This window comes from Schistocerca gregaria, chromosome X (genome assembly GCF_023897955.1).
Source record: "Schistocerca gregaria isolate iqSchGreg1 chromosome X, iqSchGreg1.2, whole genome shotgun sequence".
Taxonomy (NCBI): Eukaryota; Metazoa; Arthropoda; class Insecta; order Orthoptera; family Acrididae; genus Schistocerca; species Schistocerca gregaria.
Genome location: NC_064931.1, coordinates 536438453 through 536462459, shown reverse-complemented (window position 1 = coordinate 536462459; position 24007 = coordinate 536438453). Strand labels below are relative to the sequence as shown.

Below are 24007 nucleotides of genomic sequence, written 5' to 3'. Positions count from 1 at the left end.
GGTTCTTAGTTCTACAACTTATTCTCATTTGTATTCGTGTTTCAGTCAAATTTACTTGTATTTCTAGTTCACTTATATTTAGAACTAAAAAGTAGTATGTTTTTCAGTTTTCTTGCAATTCTTGTATAATTGAATAAGTTAAATTATGTCACTATAACATTTAGCACTACCGGAACAAAATAAAAAAAATCATCATTTGATGTAAATATACTGTTTTTCACCTTAATAAGTGTTTTACTTATTGGTTTCCACAGACCCAGCCCGACCATTCTTTAAAACTATTTTTCGCCCGTTCTAGGGTTACAACTGTAGACTATTTTCGCTATTAATCGCTATTCATTTGACAGAGGGTTGTCCATTTGGCCATGGGCAATACTTTAGACAGAGACCATGGCGGCCAACACTCTGCCCAAGGCATATCAGGTTCTCTGCTGTCAAAAACAGTGTGTCGTTATTTTCATCACAAGCATTTATTGGTCATATGGTTTCGTTATATATGTCATTGGTACATCGGGTGTGAGACAACCCAATTTTGCAACTGGAGTGCTGACACCAATAGTAATTAGTATATGAAGTGATAGTTGCTCATTTTTCAGGGAATTACTGGTGGCAACCAATATACACCACAACGCATAATTAGATGTTCCTAAAACTTTTGTGCCTATAGATGGGCTTTAACCATGTTCCACTAAAAATTTTCATTTTTCTCAAGTAGAAGCTCACGAACAGTCATTGTATCTCGTAACAATTCAATTGCCCACAAACAACTCGTCACAGAATGGGCCGTTTGTGTCTGGCAGCATGTACTTCGAAATCCTGTTCGATACAACAACTAAAAAAATGGTGAAATGTTCTATTTAGCCTTGACCGTATATTCCAATTTCGTTGTGCTGATTCAAAAATAAGTTTGACTACGCCAAATTTAACATCTTTACAGCGTCACCATTCATCGAATTGACTCCAGGAAAATTTGTTGCATGCCTGATTTACCACTATTCACCTGTTTCTCACTAATCGCTCTTTTGTTTAATCATGGCTAATACAACGTGGATAGAGACGTTCTGGAAGAATGATTACGAACATGGATTTGCCAGCGAAATGGTAATTAAAAACCTTAATGCCTCGAAGGCAACCCACTTAGGTGTTATGCTGTTGCAATCATAAGGAGTATATACATAAATGCGCGACGATTTTATGCTGTTGATGTTCCCTACATAACCTCCACTGCGTAATGTGGCACCACTGCGATTTTGATGCTTCGAATTCGGATCAGTAGTTTACAGACGCAGAATGTGACAGATATGCTATTTGTTTTGAATATGTGGCCATGCTTATTGTGTGTACTGAATTAACTCTTAGTAAGTGCATAATGCTTCGTGACAGAAATCATTAACAATGAACACTGAAATAGAGTGGTTTGTGTATGGAACTTCAGCGTTTTACATGCGCGATACGGAATTTTAATTAAATGTAACTGAATTAGTACGTTGGTAGTGGTGTATTTCTCGTAGGTTGAAAAATTGTATTGTGTATATTTATTTCTGTATCATCGTAATGATAAATGAACCCTGATGAAAGGCAGTTTGCAACACAAATAGAGATTAGATACGATTCAGCATTTTTCCTTGGTGCCTCAGCTAGCAGAACAATTTCACTACCACATTTTGAACTTTGTGGCACACCCATCACATTTGATACATTGCTCAAAAAATAATCGGGTTAAACCACAAAAGTGTGATACAGGTGTTACACTTTGAGCAATTTGATTGAGCACCAGGGTTTGTAATTTCTACATCTGTTCTTCATGTTGTTCTGAAGTACTTGACAATAAATTATATGTTTGCAGTTTTCATGGCGCGATTGGTTGCTATTAAGTTTCCGTGACTCAGATCACGTTAATATTTTATTTTTAGTAGGCAGAACTGCATTTGAAATGGTTTTTACATGATGTGACTTGGTGAAAGGGTAAGTCACACCTATATACAAGACTATCTGAAATGATCTACAGAACTAATCTATCTACAGAACTAATCTATCCAGACTGACATTAGTCTGTTGTGGAATCTTAGAACATTTACTGAACTCAAACATAATGTTTCCTTAACCTTGCCAACCAGCATGAATTCCAAAAACATTGCTCATGTGAAACCCAACTTGAATTCTCCCATGACATCTTGAAATCTGTGGATTAAGGTAGTCCTAATAAGGTGGATGTAACATTTGTTGGCTTCTGAAAAGCCTTTGTCAGTACCACACTGACATTTACTACCAGAAATATGATCATATTGGGTTTTAAACAAAAATTGTGACTGGATTGAGGATTTCTTGGCACAAAGGACACATGTTGCCTTGGATGGAGAGTCATTGACCGAGGTAAAAGTAATGTCAGGTGTGCTCCAGAGAAACGTGTTGGGACCCTTGCTGTTCATATTGTATATCAGTGACCTTGCAAGCAATATTAATAGTAACTAAGGACTTTTTACAAATGATACCATTATGTGTAATGAAGTACGATTTGAAAAAGACAACAATGTCCGTAAATCGTCATTGGAAACAGTCATTGAATACAAATAGCTGATGTAGCAATTTGGTGAGGTATGAAATGAAATAAATGAAATAAAACACACAGACTTAGTTTTAGGTGAGGCAGAGGTTGCAGATTTTGGTTCATTACCTCATTCATTAGCATGATATTGGAAAAATGCAATTAGTTTACAAAGTAGATTATTTACAAAGCACCACTGCATACCTTCTTAGTTTAGTGTTAGTGTGTTGGACCCATACCAAAGTGGAGTACACAGGGGAGATTGAATGTCTGTAAAGGAGGATTGCATGAATGATGATGGGTTTATTTGACTTGGCTCATGGAAATGCTGAATTGGCAGCTGCCAGCCATGCTGCCAAAATCTACTTACAAATTTCCAAGAACTAGTGTTGAGCGAGGTATCCAGATATATTTTTCAACCCTCTACATATTACTGACAAAGCGACCACAAAAACAAAATTAAACTAATTGTAGCATGCACATAGATGTTCAGTTATTCCTCCCACACTCCACATGTGATTGAAATGGGAAAGAACACTAACATTTTGTACAGTGCTAAGTGCCCACTGCTCAGCACTTCAGTAGTTTACACTGTTTATGTGTAGACAGAAATATGATTAATACAGCATGTGAACTCAAGTTTACAGGGTACGATTTAAACTTGTGTGTTCTCTGAATTGTCAAAACATGCTTTTCTGTAATATTTCCAGTGTCGAAATGCTTGTATGGGCACGTTTCTGAGAGAGAGAGAGAGAGAGAGTGAGAGAGAGAGAGAGAGAGAGAGAGAGAGAGAGAGAGAGGGGGGGGGGGGGTACCTTGAGTTAAGTAGGCATATATACTTTTTGTTCCATTGATACATATGGAAAGGATCCTGATGGATGCAAGAAATGTCATAGACAAAAATGCATATATACAAAAGAAAAGACATGTTAATTTTCCTTCCACATAGTGAAGTAGGCCTCATAGATGTTGTATAAGAAAATATGTGAAACATATTGGGGCTTTGGTTTGTGTTACCTCCTGTGGCAACAATTCGTGATTGTACTGTTCTCTCATTTCTTTGTGGTACTTGAATAGTGCAGTTTATTTTTTGAACTGCTCCTGACTGTAAAGTTCATAAATTCCTGGTGTCATTCAGTGTTGTTATAGACAACATCAGTTCAGGCTGGGGGTTCTTAGTCGTGAATATTATGGAACTTGACACATGATAAAATTCGGTACAAAGTAAGAAATCTAATTTTTGTGTTTTGAAGGAAAAAAAAACCTGATATATTGGTCCCTTGAGATGGAACATTTTTCATATAAGTCTCTTGGCAAATTATTAAAATGATACACCTCTGGTGGTTCAAGGTATTTTGCTGCTGCTTATTCCTTTAATGGCAGCCCCACTTTGGAAATGTTTGTCCAAGTTCTTTCACTGTTGCTTTCTAATTTTTTAATAATTTTAAAAAAATGTTTTTTCCAATAATGCCAACCCCAAAAATTTTGTCGTTACTAGTGTTTATCAGTACCATATGGTAATATGTTTTCTGAAAATGTAAATTTGTACTTTTCAGTGTAACAGATCTTATAAACGGTATTCATGTTTCAACTTCTGTGTATAATTTCCCTGTTGCATTTGCTTTAGATTTTTCGAATCTCAAAAGCACAATTCTAAGAAATTCTGAGAGTTTTACAGGAGCTCTTGAACTGGGGTGTTACATACCCTGTTAAGGAATCTTCTGTTGGGACTTCTCCCACCTCCCCCACTTCTTCCAGTGGGGTTCCCACATATATGTTGCCATTGGTTCCTATCTCCCCAGGCTTTGTCTTCTTGTATCTATCTTTTTCTCATGGCCTACTACCATACAACTTTCGTTCTTCTCCTTCTTTCCTGAGGATGGTGCTTCAAAATCTTTGGCCTTGTTTCATCTGTCATTTGCATTGTATGTCCGTACCAGATGACTTGCCATTCTTATATGCTATCTGTGGTGCTATCTTGAGTCTAGGTCAATTCTCTAATTATTGTATTTCTTACGTGGTCTCGCTAAGATATTCTACACATTCTTCCAAGATAGTTCATTTCTACAACTGTCAGAATTTTTGTTTCTATTTTTTACAGTAAGTAATTGTTACTTTGTCGTAAATTACAATATAGTGCTTTTTAAATTCAGTAATGTCCGAGACTGTGGAGTTATGATTTCTGTAGCATCCCTGAAATGATGTGTGCTACAACTTCAAGTTTGATTGTAAAACTATATTTTATTAAATTTCACACAATCAGTAACATGATTGTACGGAAAAAAAGTATTATCATTGATACCATATTTAATTGGTGTTAAGAATTTTTTTTATTAATAGGCAGAATGAATATCTCTTGTATTTTCCTAGTTATATATCCTCTACTGCTATTATTCAGTTTCACAACACATGGTGGACTATGTGACTTTTCTTACTGCCTACAGTCACCTTGGTCACACATTTAATAACACAACTGTTTTGATTTTATTGGTACTTATTTGTTGTTCTCTCCCATCCATGGCACATTCCTGAAATGTATAATGTGCAGTTTTGTGATGATGCATCACCAGCAGTGGTTTTTACTTATTGACACTTTATTCAAGTGATGAGTGTGCAGGATGATTCACTTAGCTCTTAAAAATGTACATACCCTATTAGTCCACATAGAAGAGTTTTACCGTATAAGGTGGATCATCATTGTCACTTAACAAGTCAGTTTACAAATCTCTCTCGACCCAAACATTCTTTCCAGTTCAGTGAATCATGGTGACTGTTTCTGTAATATGTATAATACATATATAATTTGCAAACAACTGTAGAATAAAAGTGTGTTCTGCAATTGTAACATATCATGTGGAAGAATGACTACTTAAATGTTTTTGTTTACTCTGTAATTAGGCTAATCTTGTCTTTGCCAACCCCTTTGGGAGCAGTAAGCAAGGAGTTATAGCATATTTCTAATTCCTCAAAAACTGGCTCTTGCAAATTTTTGAGTAGGCTTTCAAAAATATTGGATTAACACACAGGAAGTTGTATAAACACAAATGTACACTCAACTTTGCTACTTGAAACAGTACTCTCCTTCGACAATGAGGAGGATACACAGCCTGAACATACATTTTTTATGGATTAATCCTCTGCATAGAAAGTGCAACACCTATTCATGGACTGCCACCCAGTTTATGAACTGCAGTTCCGGGCGTAAAGTCACTGTACGAACTGATCATTTTAGCCAGAGAAACAAATGTAACTTTGAAATTCAAGCACATGCATTTTTCAGCAAATCTCTCACCACTCCTGTAACTTAATAATTATACTTGAAATAAAAGCACAAAGTACAAGATTTATACCCCACGTAGTATATCTGCCAGTGATATACTTTTCATTATGCACCCTAAGAACAAGCTTTGATTAGGAGTCTTACAAAGCATGTCAGTTGGTGTGACTTAACTGTCAGCACTGACATTTCACATTTGTTGTTGTCTGTGACATAATGTTGGAAATATGGAAGCGTCCGATCCCACTCGTCTGCTTTGACCCATAATGTCACAAATATGGTAGAAACGACCATAAACCACGATTCCAATATGGCGCATATAAAGTCGGTACGTACACATTATGAGGACGAAAATACATCGAAAAACAAACACACACACTTTCCACAAGAAGTCTAATGACACCAACGGGACAAGAGCGGGAAATGGGATATTTTTGGGTGGGGGCAAACTAAATAAAATCAAATTTAGACACCTACCTCCATACAAAGCTACACAAAATGACGAAAAAAACCGACATCACAAAACTCCCCAAATACCACTTAACACAATATCATCTGGAATCGGACACTTCCCTTGACCTATATTGCTCAACAGCAGCTCCTGATCCCATAAATTAGGATCAAACACTTCCCTTGGCCTATATAGCTCAAAAACATCTCCCGATACCAATATCAACATAGCCACACATTGGGATCGAACACTTCCCTTGACCTGCACACTGTTAATTTTATCCGTCATATCCATTCCTGAACAAAATCAACAACTGATTAATTTTACTAAAATTACCACACAATGTACAGCGAACAACACTAAATTAACCTTCACACAAAATCGTTAACTCACTGGAACAAATTACACTACAAACACAGCCGACACTCGAACAATTCTGGATAATGAGCAAAAGCAAACTGAGCCCATTACACCACACAAACGAAAACCCTGAACATACCACCAGAGAGCACAACAAACCACAACACAACGACATCTACAAACACGCCACTCTCACAAACCAAACTCCGCGCCATCATGTCGTCACACACGACAACACCCTTACGTCACGGGTCAAAGCCGACACGTTGGATCCAACGCTCCTGTATGTTACTCAGTGCTGACAGACAGCAGCTGTTCCATTGTGAAGTATTATAGACTGTGACAGGTAAATGATTCTTTTTAGCCACCAGCTATCTTAAAACCTATAAATTAGTGTTCACCTTGTGGGCATTAGGTGGTTTTAGAACAGACACCACCCTCAGCAGATGCACTGTACTGTGTCACTATCCATTGAGTGAAAATTACTTATTGTATAAAATACTTAAGATTGTTCAAGTCGTCGCAGTAGTCAACAGCCTTTCATCTCATTACTTGAACAGCTTTTGAATGAATGGACCTAAGCTGTGAATTCTTTGAGAGACGTTGTGGGATCTTACGAATCTAGATGCGGTTGACATAATTGTTTTCACCATGGACTGGAATAAATATCAACCATTGTAACTAAGAAATCTTGTACTCCACATTATGTTTTTACAGAAGTATTTTATCAATTTGTAGAGAAAAACCACAATTTTAAAGTCCTTTATGCTGATGGTTCCAAGTTGTGAGAGGCAGTCAGTTCACAGTATTTGATGCTGAGCCGTGTGTGATCTGAAGGCAATAAACTTTCTGGAATATAGCCAAATCAAGAATTTCCTCACCTGTCCAGATTCCTTGTGTTCTCCCACATATTCGACAGAGAACTAAATGGCACTGATCATGCAAATTAAACTTACCTTGTTATAACAATAAGGGAGGTAAAGACTATTCTGCTCAGTACCAGGGCAAGAGGGACTCCAAGGGAAGAAACCAGTGGACAGGACAGTAGGAGACAATATGGTGTTACTCATTGTTATGATGCGCTGCCATGCTACTGCATGCTTTCAGCCCCCATAGGAGTGGTCATGTCTCGATTGGAGATTGAGTGGCTGGAGGTGCTATAAGCAGCTACACCAGCCAAAGTACACTACAGGCCTGTGGAAGATGATGTTGAAGTAACTCTGACGGAAAGAAGTGGTATTATCAAGATTAAGAACAAGATATTGGCACAAGACTTATGTACTTATCCTGGGGAGGACCCACAGATTTCTGGTGTTTTTGGCAGACCACTTTTTAATATGCCATAATGCCATATTTTATTGGACAGCACTCTTCATTCTGACAAACTAGCAGCAGTTTGTTTGGATTCTAGGTAACAATCTGCTGAGTTTGAAATTTTTAATGCTGTTTGTGTTGTTTGACTACCTGATCTTGTCACTAGTATATTAAACCTTATCTTTCTGCTACTTTTGGTATGTGTGGTATTTTAATGTGTAAGAGAATTGGTGCTTCATTCTCTTTTAGTTATTAATCAACCAGCCACATTTTTTTTAAATATTTACTTTTGATTTAAATTTTAATAGAGCATGGGGTTTCTTTTATTGTGTATTTTTCTGCTTCATCAAAGATGTCTTCCTTATCATAACAATACTCTTCTCAGTGAAAAAACATTGCCTTTAATGACGAGTTTGTCATGCACCCTAAAGACAAATCTGAATTGCATACACACATGCAGCAACCATACTGTAACAGATTCATAGTCCATATGAGTGTTTGTTTGAAAAATGTATTGTTAACAGTGAGGAAAGAAGCCCATAAATTTTTATTTTAAATAGTTAAAAACCTGCTATGTCAATCAAAACTGATCTGAACTTAATACTGTAATAACAGGAAATATTGAAGAATGCAATACGACCCATCACCTTTGAGCATTAACACTGTCAGCCAGTATGATGGCTGTGATGATATACGATTGTGTGAAATTAACAAAATATTGGGGCCTCTGTGAGTTTATGGGGATTTAAGATGAGGATGTTCTTGTTATTAACACATCTTTCTATCTTCTTTACGTATCTGCCACATTTTTCTGTCTGTATGGGAAGGATAAGTTTAGAAACTACTCCAGGGAGTTTGATACGATGTTCACTAAGAAACAGACTGATTCATGAGGAAGATTTGTGGGCAGTGCTAGGCTGGCACGGTGTGCTCCTAAGTTTGTAAATGACTTGTGATGCAGGACATATCAGGTATCAAGCAGATTGATATGGGATTAATGTTTAAGGGGCATGAAGGGAAGTGTGGAAAAATGTCAGAGAGAGAATGTAGCTTGTGCCTGACTGATGCTGGAGTTAGGTGGCCAGCTAGTGGCCACAGCTTGCACTGAACTCAATTGTAGTTGAGTGGACTATGCATTACTGGCACAGCAGGCAAGCAGCTGTTAAGTGGCCATAGCTCATGGTGAACTGGTAGTGCAGTGAACTGCACCAGGTGGCGTGGTAGCTTGCAGCTTCCATTGTGGCTGTGAGATGCCAAGTAAATATGGAACAGATAACATTTGTCTCTCTTGATAGCTTTCCTGGCGTTCACTACTCAAATTATCAGTTACTTAATGGTGTCCTCTGAATTTTAATTATAACGCAATGCAGTTGCCCATAAACAAAATTACCACTGTCAGACAAGTCGTTTGCTTGTAGATACTTAGTACTACCATTGTTAAGCCAGGGTTGGTTGCTAATTCAAAACATATTAAACACTTTATAGACCACAGTAGGGAAATAAGGATTGTAAATAGAACCATGGGATGTGCAGTACATAAAAAAAGAAATATTGTCATGAAATGTACATTGGATTTGCCAACTTGCCACCAAGATATGACTTTCTAACTTAACATAGATCTTGTGCTATTCTCCAGACCTGTCTGTAGTACTACAAACTTAATGAAAGTAACTTGTTAATGTTACTTATTCATAGGCATCACTAACTCGCAATGAAACTATCACCTTTCAGCATAACCTAATGTTGGGCTATGCTACAATTCAATCAGTCGCCACAGTATTCACTAATTAAAAAACGCTGTTGGTGGTGAGGCCAGTGGTCAAATCAGAATGTCAGTATTGTGATATTCAATAATTCCTGGCAACCTGTTGTTCCAGTTAGAATGTTTTCTTCCAGTTTGTCTCCAGAAACCTCCACTCATGATCTCTTCTCAACTCTTTCCTTGTATTCAACGCCACAATGGAGGCATTCTCTGTCTAATTGGGCATGTGATTGTATTTGAGGGATAAGTGAGTGACACATCTAACACCTTAATGTTAGCAATAGCCTTTGAAATTGGAGCTGCTGTTTTGCCTTAAAGTCATCCAGTTTTTATTTGCATCAGTTGCTTTCCTTTCCCACTATGCACTATAAATATACTGTCTGAGTTTTCCATTTCATTGTTACCATCCATGCCACCCATGCATCTTGATTGAGTTTCTCTCAACATCCCCCATTTCCCTCCTTTACCAGAAACTGCAGAACTGTTCAGAAATCATCCTTGGCCTAATGTGTACCTTACAGTATTAACATAAATGAGTTGCAAGTCCAGTAAACCTATAACTTCTATCATTGTTTTCATTTCTGGTGCATTATTCTGTTTATTAGACAAATATTATCATAGCACAATTATTGCTGATGGGAAAAAACCTTATATTTTGCACTGTACTGTTTTTATAATAGTGTAACTTGCTGTTAGCCGAAAATGTGCTGCTGATAAATTATTTTATTGTGAATAAACTGTTGTATAGTTCTGTTATAAGTGTTTTTTTATTTTGTGCCCCTGCAGTAGTCTTAAAACAGAACACAACAAAAAACTACTGGAAAGTCAAAGAGATGTGCAGAAATGATGGACTATAAAATTTCTTTAGAAAAATGATTTTGTATAGATATTGCTCATCAATTGTAGAGTGTAGTTGTTGATCATTAACCTTAGACCTTCTCGTGTAATTTTGTGTTGTAGAGCACTAATTTGAAGGATATGCAAGTGATAAGTGCTCAATCCATCTGTGTATCAGATGGACCCTTGATGTGATACACCAGCCAGCCATGTGCCATTTTCTTGCAGTCTCTCTCACCTTTATTCACTACTTTCAAAGAAACACTTAATAAGCAAGGGGAATAAGAATGCAATGAGCAGGATAATGTTAGTGTCGAAGAATAGAACACAGCGGGAGGGGGGGGGGGGTGGTTTTTGATTTACATTGTGTCAATTACTTTGCTTAACTAATAAGAGTTAATTAATAAAACTTTTAAAATTCAAGGATGTATTTAAATCATGTTTTTGTTTATTAAACATCTTGAAATGCTTTGACAGTGATTTTGGGGACCTGGCATGATTTTTGACTGACAAAAGCTTACAAAGCTTACAAAGCTTACAAAGTTTCAAGAACCAGTATAAGGGAGGAATCCAAGAATATACTGTAGTCTTTTACAGATCACTCCAATAGGGGCCATGAACAGGATGGTGATTCTTCTGAAATACCTGGATTTCTCAGGGAATCAGATATTATCTGGAAAAATTGGAAATTTCAGGGAGTGTCATGAATTTCACAAAATCTCAGGAAATTCTGTGTTTTTAACCTAGCGTTGGAATTTAATTTTATTGAGTGTTACAAATCACGAATTTTAAAATACTTGATATTTCAAAACATGTTAATTATACGAGTTATTTAAACTATCAAAGTTTAAAAACTGCAGTCAAACTACTACTCATGGTCAATATTTCTCAGCTGAATGGGAATAAGAGTCATTATTGTGGTATGCCAAAATTGCTCCCCCTGCCAGGAATCCCCAGGGAATATTTTTTTCAAGTTTGAGTAGTCATACTGATGAAAGACTATATTAATGACAGTGCACACAGATCCATTTAAATGGCCATTCTTCCCATGCTCGATACCTAAATGGAACTCAAACTCTTAATATGTGGTATAAAGGGAAATACCCTCTGCCACGTACTTCACAGTGGTAGGTAGAGCATGGCTGTAGATTACACCATTGTACTACAAGGTAATAATTTTGATTCCAACTTTATTTTGCAGAATTCTGGTTTGTAATGCAAGCGTTTTTAAACCTGCTATCGAGTGAGGTGGTGTTGCAGTTAAGATACTGCTACAGTCAAATTTTGGAGAAGTGGGCTTAAAAGCTCCACTCAGCTGTCAATTTTAAGGTTTTCCTTGACTTCTCTAAATCAAAATGGATACCCCGAATTTCCTTCCTTGTCCTTATCCAGTGTGATCTTGTGTTCCATCTTTAATGCTCTTATCACTTAGGTGATACGGTACTATAATTTTGCATCATACTTTTATTTTTTATTTTTTGATGTTTCATTTTAGATGTGTTGATTATGTCAGTCTTTTACCCATCCTGAAGTAGTATTCTACAGGTCTGAAGAACGGCCAAATTTAACTACCATAATCTCTTTATTGTGCTTGAAACTATTTCAAGCTAAAAATTTCTTTGAATGATGGAATAGGTAGAAGTTAGAGGAGACCAAATCTTTCAACCAGTTGCTCTAGTAGATATGTGTAGTATTTGCCAATTGTTGTTCTACTCTCTGTAGGAAGACTACCATTTGCATTCCAGAAAACTCAGACTGTAACCTTCCTGCACACACATTCAAACTTCATGTTGTTTTTGGTGAAAGACTACTGGCATGTACCCACTGGCAATTTTGCTGTTCCATTTCTGGAGTTTAGTTGTGGACCCGTGTTACAGTACGAAAAAAAAAAAAAATTGTACTCCATATAAGATGGTCTCTCTCTCTCTCTCTCTCTCTCTCTCTCTCTCTCTCTCTCTCTCTCTCTCTCTCTCTCTCTCTCTCTCTCTCTAACAGTTCAAACATTGAACAGTCCACCGGTGTTCTGCCAGTTAATTGTGCCCAGCAGGCACAATATTTTTGCAATCAAACATGTTACCATTGTCAGGTGCACTGTTGAATGGACCACCTGGGGGTGCATGGCTGACTTACACCCTCTCCTCCTGCGGCCCCCATGTACGGCCCACACCCGAAGATGCACATTGGTTGCTGAAGAGACAGTTACTTTGGTGGCTGTGGCTGGCACCACCCAATGGAGTACCTCAATTCCGGAAGCATAGGTGTAGGCACCATATCTGCCCTGCCTTCTGGACACTGTGAACTGGCAATACATCCATGGACTAGTCAGTCAACTAATATGGCAAGAGAAACTTAAGAATCACAGTTCAAATGTTGCTTTTGTGTGTGTGTGTGTGTGTGTGTGTGTGTGAGAGAGAGAGAGAGAGAGAGAGAGAGAGAGAGAGAGAGAGAGAGAGAGTGCGCATTTATGGTCAGCAACAGCTCCCATCTTGTCTTATAGTTAATTTTTCATAAAAGATTGGTGCCAGCTATTCAGCTATTTTGTACACCTTGATCAGTAGCCACACAGTAGAATATTTTATTGCAGTTTTCATTTATGGTTGCAGTTACGAGATGTCATCAACAGTGATCATCATCAGTAATTCAGCTGCTTATTTCTTTACTGTGAAAAATAGAATGGTAGACTTCATTTAACCCTAGAACAGTGAAAGAGGTCAAAAGACACTTTTCAACTTTTGTTTCCATTGCAATGAATTCATTTTTTAACATCTCTCCGCCAAAAGTCTTGACTTTTGCTCATTTCTTCTACTTTTGACAGTAGTATATAGCAGTTTGCTGAATATTCACGATTTCGCTGAAATTTCAAGAAGTGTGCCGGGAACAGCAGGAGGAGTCAGTTGACCCTAGGATGTAACTCCTGTTTAGACAATTGATGTTCTCATACTTACAACAGTAATTGTGTTGCATCTTGTTATGGTCAATACTCATTGTCTCAAATGATGATGTACATGTTATCAGGAACATTTGCACGCTGGACATAATAATGTAAAATTTCAGTCATGTTTTGTGTGTTTGTTGTTACTCACATTATCAGTGGGAGGTGGTGGTGGTGGTTTTTTGCCGTAGCAGGTGTTTTCAATTATGTTTCGTCAGTTGGGTGGGTCTTGGTAAGGAAGAGATGATATATATTCTGTAGAACTCTGGTATTGACTCAGAAAGTGGCTTCTCTGATTCAGGTAGCGATTTACTACCAGAGACAAGTGACGATGAAGAGGTGTTACTATAGATGATGACGCCCCCATCTCTTTTCTTTCCACACCAATCTCAGGAGTCAACTGTTGCAACAGTGAAGAAATGCAGCTTTAGATGGAACGGAATGGAAGGTCATAACATGGCATCACCTGGAAGAAGGGCTGCTGTGAATGTCCTGAAGGAGAATTGATCCACTGCGTATGCCTGTCACCAAGTAGATAACTGTCATTAGTGCCTTCCAGCTTCATTTCGATTAATTAATGCTGCAGTATGTCACCGAATCCAGTTCTTAAAGAAGAAGTCCAGCCAGACAACCAGCCATTGGGAGAGTATGCTGTTCCGTGCCTCATGGAACCATTTCTAAATTGAGAAAGACTAACAACAGACAGTTTCTTCACATCCCATCAGCCTACATTTTGTAACACTACAGAGTCTGGTGTGGACTTCATTGATCAAATGATCTCTGAGTATCCAACTAAGGTTGGTTACAAGTGAAGATTGTGCATGACTTTTACAATATCCTAGATATCACAGCAATAAATGGGTGGATCATATGCAGTCGAATAACAAAATGTAATTTGAAGAGAAGGTGTTCATTCTTCAATTGATAAATGAACTTACAAACGGGGAAACAATAAATAGCAAGACATGAACAAGGAAGCTAATCAAAAGGAGAAGAGGTTGTAGCATCAGACAAATAAAAAAAGTGAAAGAATTGTCAAATTGTTTGCGCAAAGGAAAGATGACCAAGATGAAAGATAAAAAAAAAATAAACAAACAAAAAAGCCATCTGCAGAAAAGTGTGGAAAGTATCAGTACTCAAAGATTAATTCCAATGTTTTGGAACAAACAAGTGTAGTAAGTGAAAAAATATTAGACTTTAGAAATAGGTCACATATCTGGGTAGATGGATGATCTAATCATGTGGATTTTTTATGCATATTTCATTTGGGGTCAAATGGCACCTTCGTGCTGTTCTAGTCTTAAGCGGTTTTGGATAAATTGGTGTTAACTTTTTTGAAACAGACTTTTGTGGCTGTATAGAATTCCAGTTTATCCATTTGAACAATGGGTACTACTTAGTCATTGTAAACAAAATTATTCCATTTATAAAATTGAAATTTTACTTATGGTATGGAACAATATATCCCAACAAAACAGAGAATTTTTCACATTGTCCTCTTACAAGGTCAGCTCTGTCCCTTGCTGGTTTTGTAAAACTAGTAACCCATTACATTCAACCAGATAGGCCATACCTAGTGTCGCACCTTGCCAAAAAGTCTTACATTGTAAATTCACTCGTTTACCATATACTTCAAACTATGTGCAGTTGTTTTTTGTTTACTATTTATATTGGAAAAAGTTTAACAAATTCATACACCTGCACTTGGCAATCAGAGACAGTGAAAAATATTGAAAGCAAACACACATACTTCCGTGAGAGATTCATGTTTCAATTTTCTAATTAACCTGTATGTGTTTCACAGTAAAAGTTTTATTTTCAGGTTTGAGTATTTAATTGAAGTGGAACACCATTATTATAACAGATTCTGGTGATTAAATTCATTGTCGTGATTGATAGAGCTGGGGCAATACTGAAAAATTCATGATGGCCTTACAGTGAATCAGATTAATTTAAGAGGTTCAATTGCTTCACCAAGTTATTGTGTGGACATATGTATAGTTAAATAAAAAGCTGAAATACAGACAGTCAGTAATTTTATTAATAAACTGTAGAACAATGACAGTCACGGTACAAGTTTAACAGTGCCTGGCTGATTTAAGAAATTCATCAGTAAGTTGTGGAACATTTTACACTGAAACCATCATTTACCACTCTGTCACTATTTCTGAAAAACATGAATGGAAAGGAATATAAAACTGGATTGTTCAAATCAAATGTTTGCAGTATAAACAAATCACTAAGATGATTCATATTGACCACAAAATGCACAGAAAATTTTGTTGTGGTGTAAGTAATATTGTGGCAGTTTGTCTTGTGGCACAATAAAAGCACTAATTGACAATTGATATTTATTGTGTGAGGTGTACTGCCTTTCTATGCAAACATAACATTTGACACACAGTAGTAGAATAGTATTTCAAAGGACACAGTGTAGGCTATATTGCATTCATACTTGAATGTGGTCTGTGTAAACACCTGCTTCACCTATAACTTGTCTGAGGACGAAACTGGAACATTCATCATCTGTACTTAAAGAAATACATAAATAAGAGGCTCCAATCTTCCTTAACATTTTATGTTATCAAAGTGTGTGTTGAAACAGAATACTTGTCACCAAGCAGTGACATGGGGGGGGGGGGGGGGGGGGGGTCAATGAAACAGATGAAAGTGGATAGATACCTCTCCTTGAATACATTTGGAATTGTCTGAGATACTGCTTATCATGTTCATACTCAGATTCTGTTCACCAGCGCTGTTGGAATAGACAATGGCAAGATTTCTTTGACTGAAAGTACATTCCTACATTCATAGGTTGTTGTTATTGTTGTTGTTGTTGTGGTGGTCTTCAGTCCTGAGACTGGTTTGATGTAGCTCTCCATGCTACTCTATCCTGTGCAAGCTTCATCATCTTCCAGTACCTACTGCAACCTACATCCTTCTGAATCTGCTTAGTGTATTCATCTCTTTGTCTCCCTCTACGATTTTTACCCTCCACGCTGCCATCCAATACTAAATTGGTGATCCCTCGATGTCTCAGAACATGTCCTACCAACCGATCCCTTCTTCTACTCAAGTTGTGCCACAACCTCCTCTTCTCCCCAGTTCTATTCAATACCTCCTCATTAGTTATGTGATCAACCCATCTAATCTTCAGCATTCTTCTATAGCACCACATTTTGAAAGCTTCTATTCTCTTCTTGTCTAAGCTATTTATCGTCCATGTTTCACTTCCATACATGGATACACTCCATACAAATACTTTGAGAAACGACTTCCTGACACTTAAATCAATACTATGTTAACAAATTTCTCTTCTTAAGAAACACTTTCCTTGCCATTGCCAGTCTACATTTTATATCCTCTCTACTTCGACCATCATCAGTTATTTTGCTCCCCAAATAGCAAAACTCCTCTACTACTTTGTGACATTTCCTAATCTAATTCCCTCAGCATCACCCGACTTAATTCGACTTCATTCCATTATCCTTGTTTTGCTTTTGTTGTTGTTCATCTTATACCCTCCTTTCAAGACACTGTCCATTCCATTCAACTGCTCTTCCAAGTTATGCTGTCATTAATGCCAGGTCTTCAGCCATAGCAGCGTGGCACGAAACGGCAAGACATGTGGTGGGAAATGTAGTGTGTGCATGTGAACCTGGAAGGGGATGTAACTTGTCAATGTGTTACTAACTGTTTAACTTGTAGAAGACAGCTTCCTCTTTATGTGTGGGAGTGAGAGATTAAAAACATCAAAATTATGAACTGAATACTATATGCAGAGGCAAGTAAACTGCATAAATTACAGTAGCAATCCACCTTCTCATCGTCTTTCTCATCTATTGTCAAGAAGTTCCCTTCCAAAGTGAATTCAATAACACAAATTCTTCTTCAACTACTACTTGTGTACAAGCTCAAGTGAAACAGAACTTCCATGAAAAAGTCACATGCACCACTGAAGATACAACAAACAAAGTAAAATCAAGCAGTGTTCGGTCATCTGTAACCACAGGATATAATAAAAAATTTCCTCTCTTAAAACTATCATTCTCACAAGGTGTTGGCAACTCAACTGTTGCTGAAGATTGATATTATGAGATATTGAAGATGGCTGAGGTATATAGTGTTCAGTCTTTTCTTCCCACGTTCCAGTTGTGCCGGTGATGGTGATTTTGTAGCATCCTGGGGTAATTTTGTAATGACTGAACTGCTCTACTGTTGTTCTGTAGATTACAGGTGGAAGTTTGTAATGAAAACTCAGTGGTTAAGGCTGGAGGGGTTAGTTTCAGAATTCTAAGTTCTGCCTGCACCTCTGGTGAACAGATGCCAAACACATTGCTGCTTGTCCTTTGTCAGAAGCAAAGTGGATTTTGTAGAATGAGATGTCTCTTACACCAGTTCTGCCATACTGAGATCCCTTCTCTCTCACTGCCTTCACTACCATTGAGATATTCAGTCATCAGTACGCCATCACAAGGTTCTATCACCCTTGCCCTCCTTCAGTAGATCGTACTTTTTATTTTTTATTTCATTGCCATACTAGTATTGGACTTGTGCCCATCTTCAGGGGCATCTGCATTATGGAAAACAAAATACCTTTCACAGTGTATTTACCTATAGTTTATAGCTATGAGCTAATGTGAATGGTGTCTTTTCAGGTTTCTTAATTTGACTTACCATATACATTCTGCTTTCTAGTACATGTGTGGTTCTAGGCCGGCAAAAAAATTAGTAGTACACTCTATTGGACAGCTCACTGCAGCATGCATGTACACACATAACGACATGACATATTTTCAATATTTTGAAGCTGCGTAACACCATGTGAAATATTAGTGCATATATTTGCAGGAAATTGTTTCTGGTCCACAGATAATTGCTATGAAACATTTTATATTCAGATTATCAAACATAGTCCTGTTTGAGGTGACATTCCCAAAAGTTTACCATCCATGCTACATGCACTTAATTCACAAACATATTTTTAATATACTGGGGATTCATTCACTAAGACTACATTTTACATCTACTCTCATACAGAATCTATTGTGGTTTCATCAAGCACGGTGAGAGCGAGTGATGACATGAATTTAGTGAGTGCAAATCAGAGAGATGGATCATTTGAAAACATTTACTTCTACATTGTTAAAAAAATGTGGGTTACTTTGCAACATAAATTTTCAACAGGCTGTTCCAAGAATTGGAAACTGTGAAAAACCTCAGGGTTGTTCCGTGGTCTGTCCATAGTGTTTGAGTTTTCTATGGTTTTCGTAAATTCTTGCTTCCTAACAGGCCATAGCCTCCAGATTCTCTGTCTTCTGCCTACTTTTAACAATTTAAAAGTAGTCTTGTAACTATATTATTATTATTATTATTATTATTATTATTATTATTGTCCATATCAACTGCACCTTCATTAGGTAATAAGAATTCATCATATCAGTGGCTAAGGATAAAGCTTCTCTACTTTCTTCTGTTGATCCAGACATGAAGATGGTGGAATTTCTGTATACATAAAAACAAGGAAGCCTCTTCAAACTGTTTGGTAAAGGCCTGAGATCAAAATTTTGAAGAATTATTGATTCAGCACAGCATAACATGGATGTGGCAGTATCTTTATTTACAATAGTGACTTCTAAAAGAGTCATTGACATCACCACCACCAGTATTAGTAGATGTTACTATAAGCTATTCACAGTTCAGACTCAAATATCTAATCATGGACAGCTGGATCTTTTTTACATGGGTAATGATGTATCAGAACTGAAACAAACACTCAAGATCACCAATGATTAAACCATGACCATCTTTAAAAGAGTATTAAGTAGAGACCCTTGTACTGAAACTATCTACAGGCACAGGACGTGAATGAAAAAAAAAAAAAAGAAAAATGCATTATAAAGGAAAAATATAGAAGAAAAACTGCAAGCTCAGTAGGAAGCTACAAGAACTGAGATGGTTGGATGATGCTGAATGCTGCAAAGTATTATGAAATAAATACAGGAAAATTATAAGAGACCAAAGCTGTTATCACTACCATAAAAAAATAAAAAATTGAGTTCAGTGCAGAATACAGTTAGCACTGAAACAATGACTCAGAAAAAGCAACAAATATTAGGACAGTGAAGACAGATAATGCAGTGGTTACTAATATCAGGAAAGTAACAAACATACTTAGTGACTAGTAAATAAAAATGATAGAGAACTCGGCACAGGAAAGAAACAGTCAAATAAATAAATAATGCTAAACCTCTAAGCCCTAAGGTATTAACATCATACAGCATGATGGTCTAGAAAGCAATTATGAAAGAGAAACTCATATAAAATATACAATAACTGAAGACCACGAAATCAGCTAGCGTTTTATTGATGCACTTAGGACGTCTAGTGAGTGAACAAATAATCACACTGTTGCTGGACATAGCAAACTGCTGAGAACAGAAAAACTAAAGTTAAGCAGGGTGGTGACAGAGTGCAGGAAAAGGGACAAGCACAATCCCTATAACTAAAGACCAGTTTTGCTGATATCGAGCTTCTCAAAAATTGTGGTGTATCTGGACAAACACAACATTCTTGTGCCTTCAGAACGGATAAATCTACAGAATAGTCAGTTGCCTGCAACTGACAAGTAAATGCTCACGCAATAGTGAGAAAAACTGTGGCATTACCTGGCAAGCAGGAAAGTGGGTACTAATTGTATCTGAGCAACAGGAAACAGTATGTGTCAGTTGAAACCAAGGCCATCAAGTACATAGCTCCCCAGAGGTCCGCTATGTGACTGTTGCTGTTTAATATGTTTAAAAATGATCTAAACATGGAAAATAAAGAAGGAAAGAAAGAGAGAGAGAGAGAGAGAGAGAGAGAGAGAGAGAGAGAGAGAAAATATTGTATCTAAATGATAGGACGAAACTGAGTGAAGACAAAAATAATGTGGAACAGCTTGAGAGAGGAGCATATATTTCTGCAAATGTCACACCATAATGACTCATGAAAAATAAACTGGTTATAGACCTGAAAAAGACTGCACACACAGTGTTCAGGAACAAAGAAAAGTCTGAGAAAATGGGTTTAAAGTGGTTGAGAAAAGGCTGGAAGGTAGCGTCTACTAGAGTTTTGGCTATTATTTAGATCAGATCAGATCAGGCAAGAGAAGTTTCAGTAGAGTGTAAATAAATTAGGAGTAAAGGAGACCACATTCCAGATAGTGTTGAGTCAACAGGCACACAGAAAAGAATGAAAACTTTCTAGCTCTCAGAAAAATCCTTTGATGAGGTAGAGAATAAATAAACACATAAATAAGTGCACGCGAATGCCCGCATACTCTCACCAGACACTCACCACCCCCTCCCCTCCCCGCCACCTCCCCCCTGCATCGAAACCCTCTGCCCAGCAGTCTACCCATGATATGCCCTGTCAACCATGTCACATCATTGTCATTGTGCGCTGCATGAATTCACTGGCACCACTGTCTGCGTGTCGGGTTCCTATCCCATGCACTCTCTGCCTCTCTCTCTCCTGCATTCCTATCCTGCACACGTTGCGTCCCTTCGAGCCACCAGCCACTCCTCCTCAGCCACACCTTAGCAAGTTCTCATTCTTTTTCTTCTTTTTGTTTTGCCTGCTGACAACCCAATGCTTTCACTGTTTGGTAAGTAGTACCCACTACTATAAATTATTTACATTAGATTAGATTTACTTTTTTTTTTTTTACATAGATCCTTAGTGAGAAGATCCTCAAGAATATAGAATATGTCCAAAAAAATAGTTTCATATATCATGAGATCAAAGGAAAACATTATGTTAACACTTTCTGTAAAAGAACTTGGCTGTCGCTTACAAAAAGAATCTGTGGATAGTATACTTTGGACTGTTTGAAGCTTACCTGCAATATGGAGTTCATTGTGGGGAAACTTACACAGAAAACAAAACAGAATGTTCACATTGATAATAAAAAAGGATCATTTCAAGAACAAGACCATATGAGACATGCAGATATTGCTTCAAAACCTAGACACCTTAAATTTGATATTTCAGGGCATATATAAAACAATAATATTAATCACAAAAGTTAGCCAATAGTGAACAACAAAACAAGTATGTTCTCCCACAACACACAGAAAAAGAACCAATTAAGAAACATACTCTTCAATACTTGACAGTCTTTGAAAAAAACACCTTCGTGCACCGGTGTCAAGTTAATAGTAGATGTGCCAGAATTCTGTGGGATGATATAAAAAGAGATTAAATTTCCAATGAATCCCAAAGACTATCTGGCGGTAAAGAAATATTACAAAGTTAAAGGATTACTTATTAAATTAAATAATGTTTTTTGTAATCATTGGTGTTAGAAAGCTTAATCGCAATTGTTACTCTTTAGGAAATATGTGATATCAAATAGTTTATATTATTTATGGAATATTCCGTCAGTTCTCAAAAAATAGGAATTATAGAGCCAACCAGATACAAATAACTGTGTGGTAAACTGACCTATGTTTCGACACCTATTAAGGGTGTCCTCAGTAGAATGAAACTTCATTCTGATGAAGACACCCTTGGTAGGTGTCTAAACCTAGGTCAGTGTACCAAACAGTTATTTGCAATTGGTTGGCTCCATAGTTCCTATGTTTGAAAATTATATACCATTGCTGAGAAAGGGCCATGTTTAAAACTGTGTAATTCCATCAGTTCTTGTAAGAACATAGACATATTAAATACTTCAATATACAGTATTAATGTTCCACAATAATATGTATTTAATAGTTCATTGTGAACTGAGTTTTGGCTTCTAATGATGGTGTAAGAACCCCAAAGCCAGTTTGTAATGAACTATTAAATAAATATCATTGTGGAACATTAATACTGTGTATTCAAGGTTTTAATAGTTTACATTCTTGACATTGCTGTATGATACATATTCACTTGCTGTACACAAAGAAATGCTGCATGATAAGTTAGTTAGTTTCGTGTTCTACGGGTGGTTTACACAATAACTCATTACGAGTCTTTACTTTCACATCACAAATTAATTTGTAAGTAAGGCTACATGCTGAACATTTCAATTTTTTCTTTTGTTTTTAATTTTTATTAAAAAAAAAAGATATACAGATGTGAGTTAGTAACTCCTACTCACCACCTTTCAATAATACTTATACAATATGATAGGAGTCGTCAAAGAGGAACTTTTACACACTATTTTCCAAGTGTACTTTGCTGTCTTGCGAGACATTTTGTATCACTGGGTAAGTGATCAAAGATTGTGGTTGCAGCATTGTGAAACCATTTTTGTGCTAAAGACAACCTTAATGTGAAATAATGAATGTGATTTTTTTTTTCTCCTGGTATTGTAATTATGAGCATCATTATTACTTTTGAATTATACTGGATTACTTACAACAAACTTCATGAGGGAGTAAATATACTGAGAAGCAGTAGTCAAAATGCCTGACTCCTTAAACAAAAATATCTACATAATGGCCATTTTTGGGCACCACATATTATTCTTAAAGCTCATTTTTGAGCAATGAAAACTTTTTTTTCTGAAATGTGAGTTGCCCCAGAACATTATTCCAGATGGAACCACTGAATGAAAATAAGATTTCCAATTTTTCTAAGTGCACATGTGGCTGAACTAGCTTGTTTTAGGATCTCGAGAATGTACTTTTCCCAGATTAAATTCTCAAGAATATGAACACGTAAGAGTTTCAAAGTTTCTATGCTATTTATAATTTCTTCTCCATGTCTGACACCTATCACTTGTGTTATATCTCTAGATAGGCAAAACTGAATATGTTGGCACCATTTTTTTCTGACGTTCCTTAGTTGGTTCAAAATTCATGGAGATATGTTCTGTCTTTGCAACTGAATGAAAGGTGTTTTTTCCATGTGTGTTTCGCTTCTTTTATTTATAAAGCATATTCAATGGCCTGTAATACATGTTTATTTTTACATATTTTCAATTTCTGGTGTTGTTTCACTTACATTTATTACAACACAAATGCTGGAAATTGGGCAGCTGGTGCACGGAAACTGAATGAATACATCTCCAAGACTACACACATGGACTAGCAACATTGTAAATTGTAAGTACCACCAAACAATAATTCAACCTCACAAAACTTGTTGTTTATAATCTGAAAAACAAGAGAAAAATGTTAAAAACCTAACATAGTAACATATTTGTAACTCCTACATTACCATTTATTAAAGCAAGTATTACAGACTGTTGGAGATATTCATAAATAAAAGAAGTGAAACACATATGCCAGAAAACAAACTGCCTTTCATGTAGCAGAAAAGCTGGAAAACGCCTCCATGAATATGTTGTGTCTTTATAAAATTGATGAGTGGGGGACCATTCACAGAAAACCAGTGGTATTATTAAGAACATTGTTTACAGTCCTTCTGTAAGTGTATATATGCTTGGATTCATTACAATACTAGTGTCTTCTGCAAAAATAACTAATTTTGCTTGTTGTTTATTAGACAGAAGATTGTTCGCATGTAAAAGGAGGAACAGTAGCAGACCTAAA

The 24007-nt window shown here is 36.8% G+C and overlaps 1 protein-coding gene across 7 annotated transcripts in view; it reads left to right on the top strand.

The window, feature by feature from the left end:
- The first annotated feature begins 736 nt into the window (after nucleotides 1-736).
- LOC126299612 (protein ST7 homolog) overlaps nucleotides 737-24007 on the top strand; it is a 158131-nt gene continuing 134860 nt past the window's right edge. For 2 of the 7 annotated variants that reach the window (XR_007552830.1, XR_007552831.1), the window contains exon 1: nucleotides 737-1101. Coding sequence is in view for 1 of the 7 variants with exons in the window: in XM_049991648.1 (XP_049847605.1) it covers nucleotides 1033-1101 (69 nt within the window). In the remaining 6 variants the exon portion in view is untranslated. Of the gene's footprint in view, nucleotides 1102-1123; nucleotides 1359-6920; nucleotides 8045-23490; nucleotides 23558-24007 lie in introns of those variants that run through there. The other 5 variants (XM_049991649.1, XR_007552832.1, XM_049991648.1 and 2 more) reach the window with 5 other exon arrangements.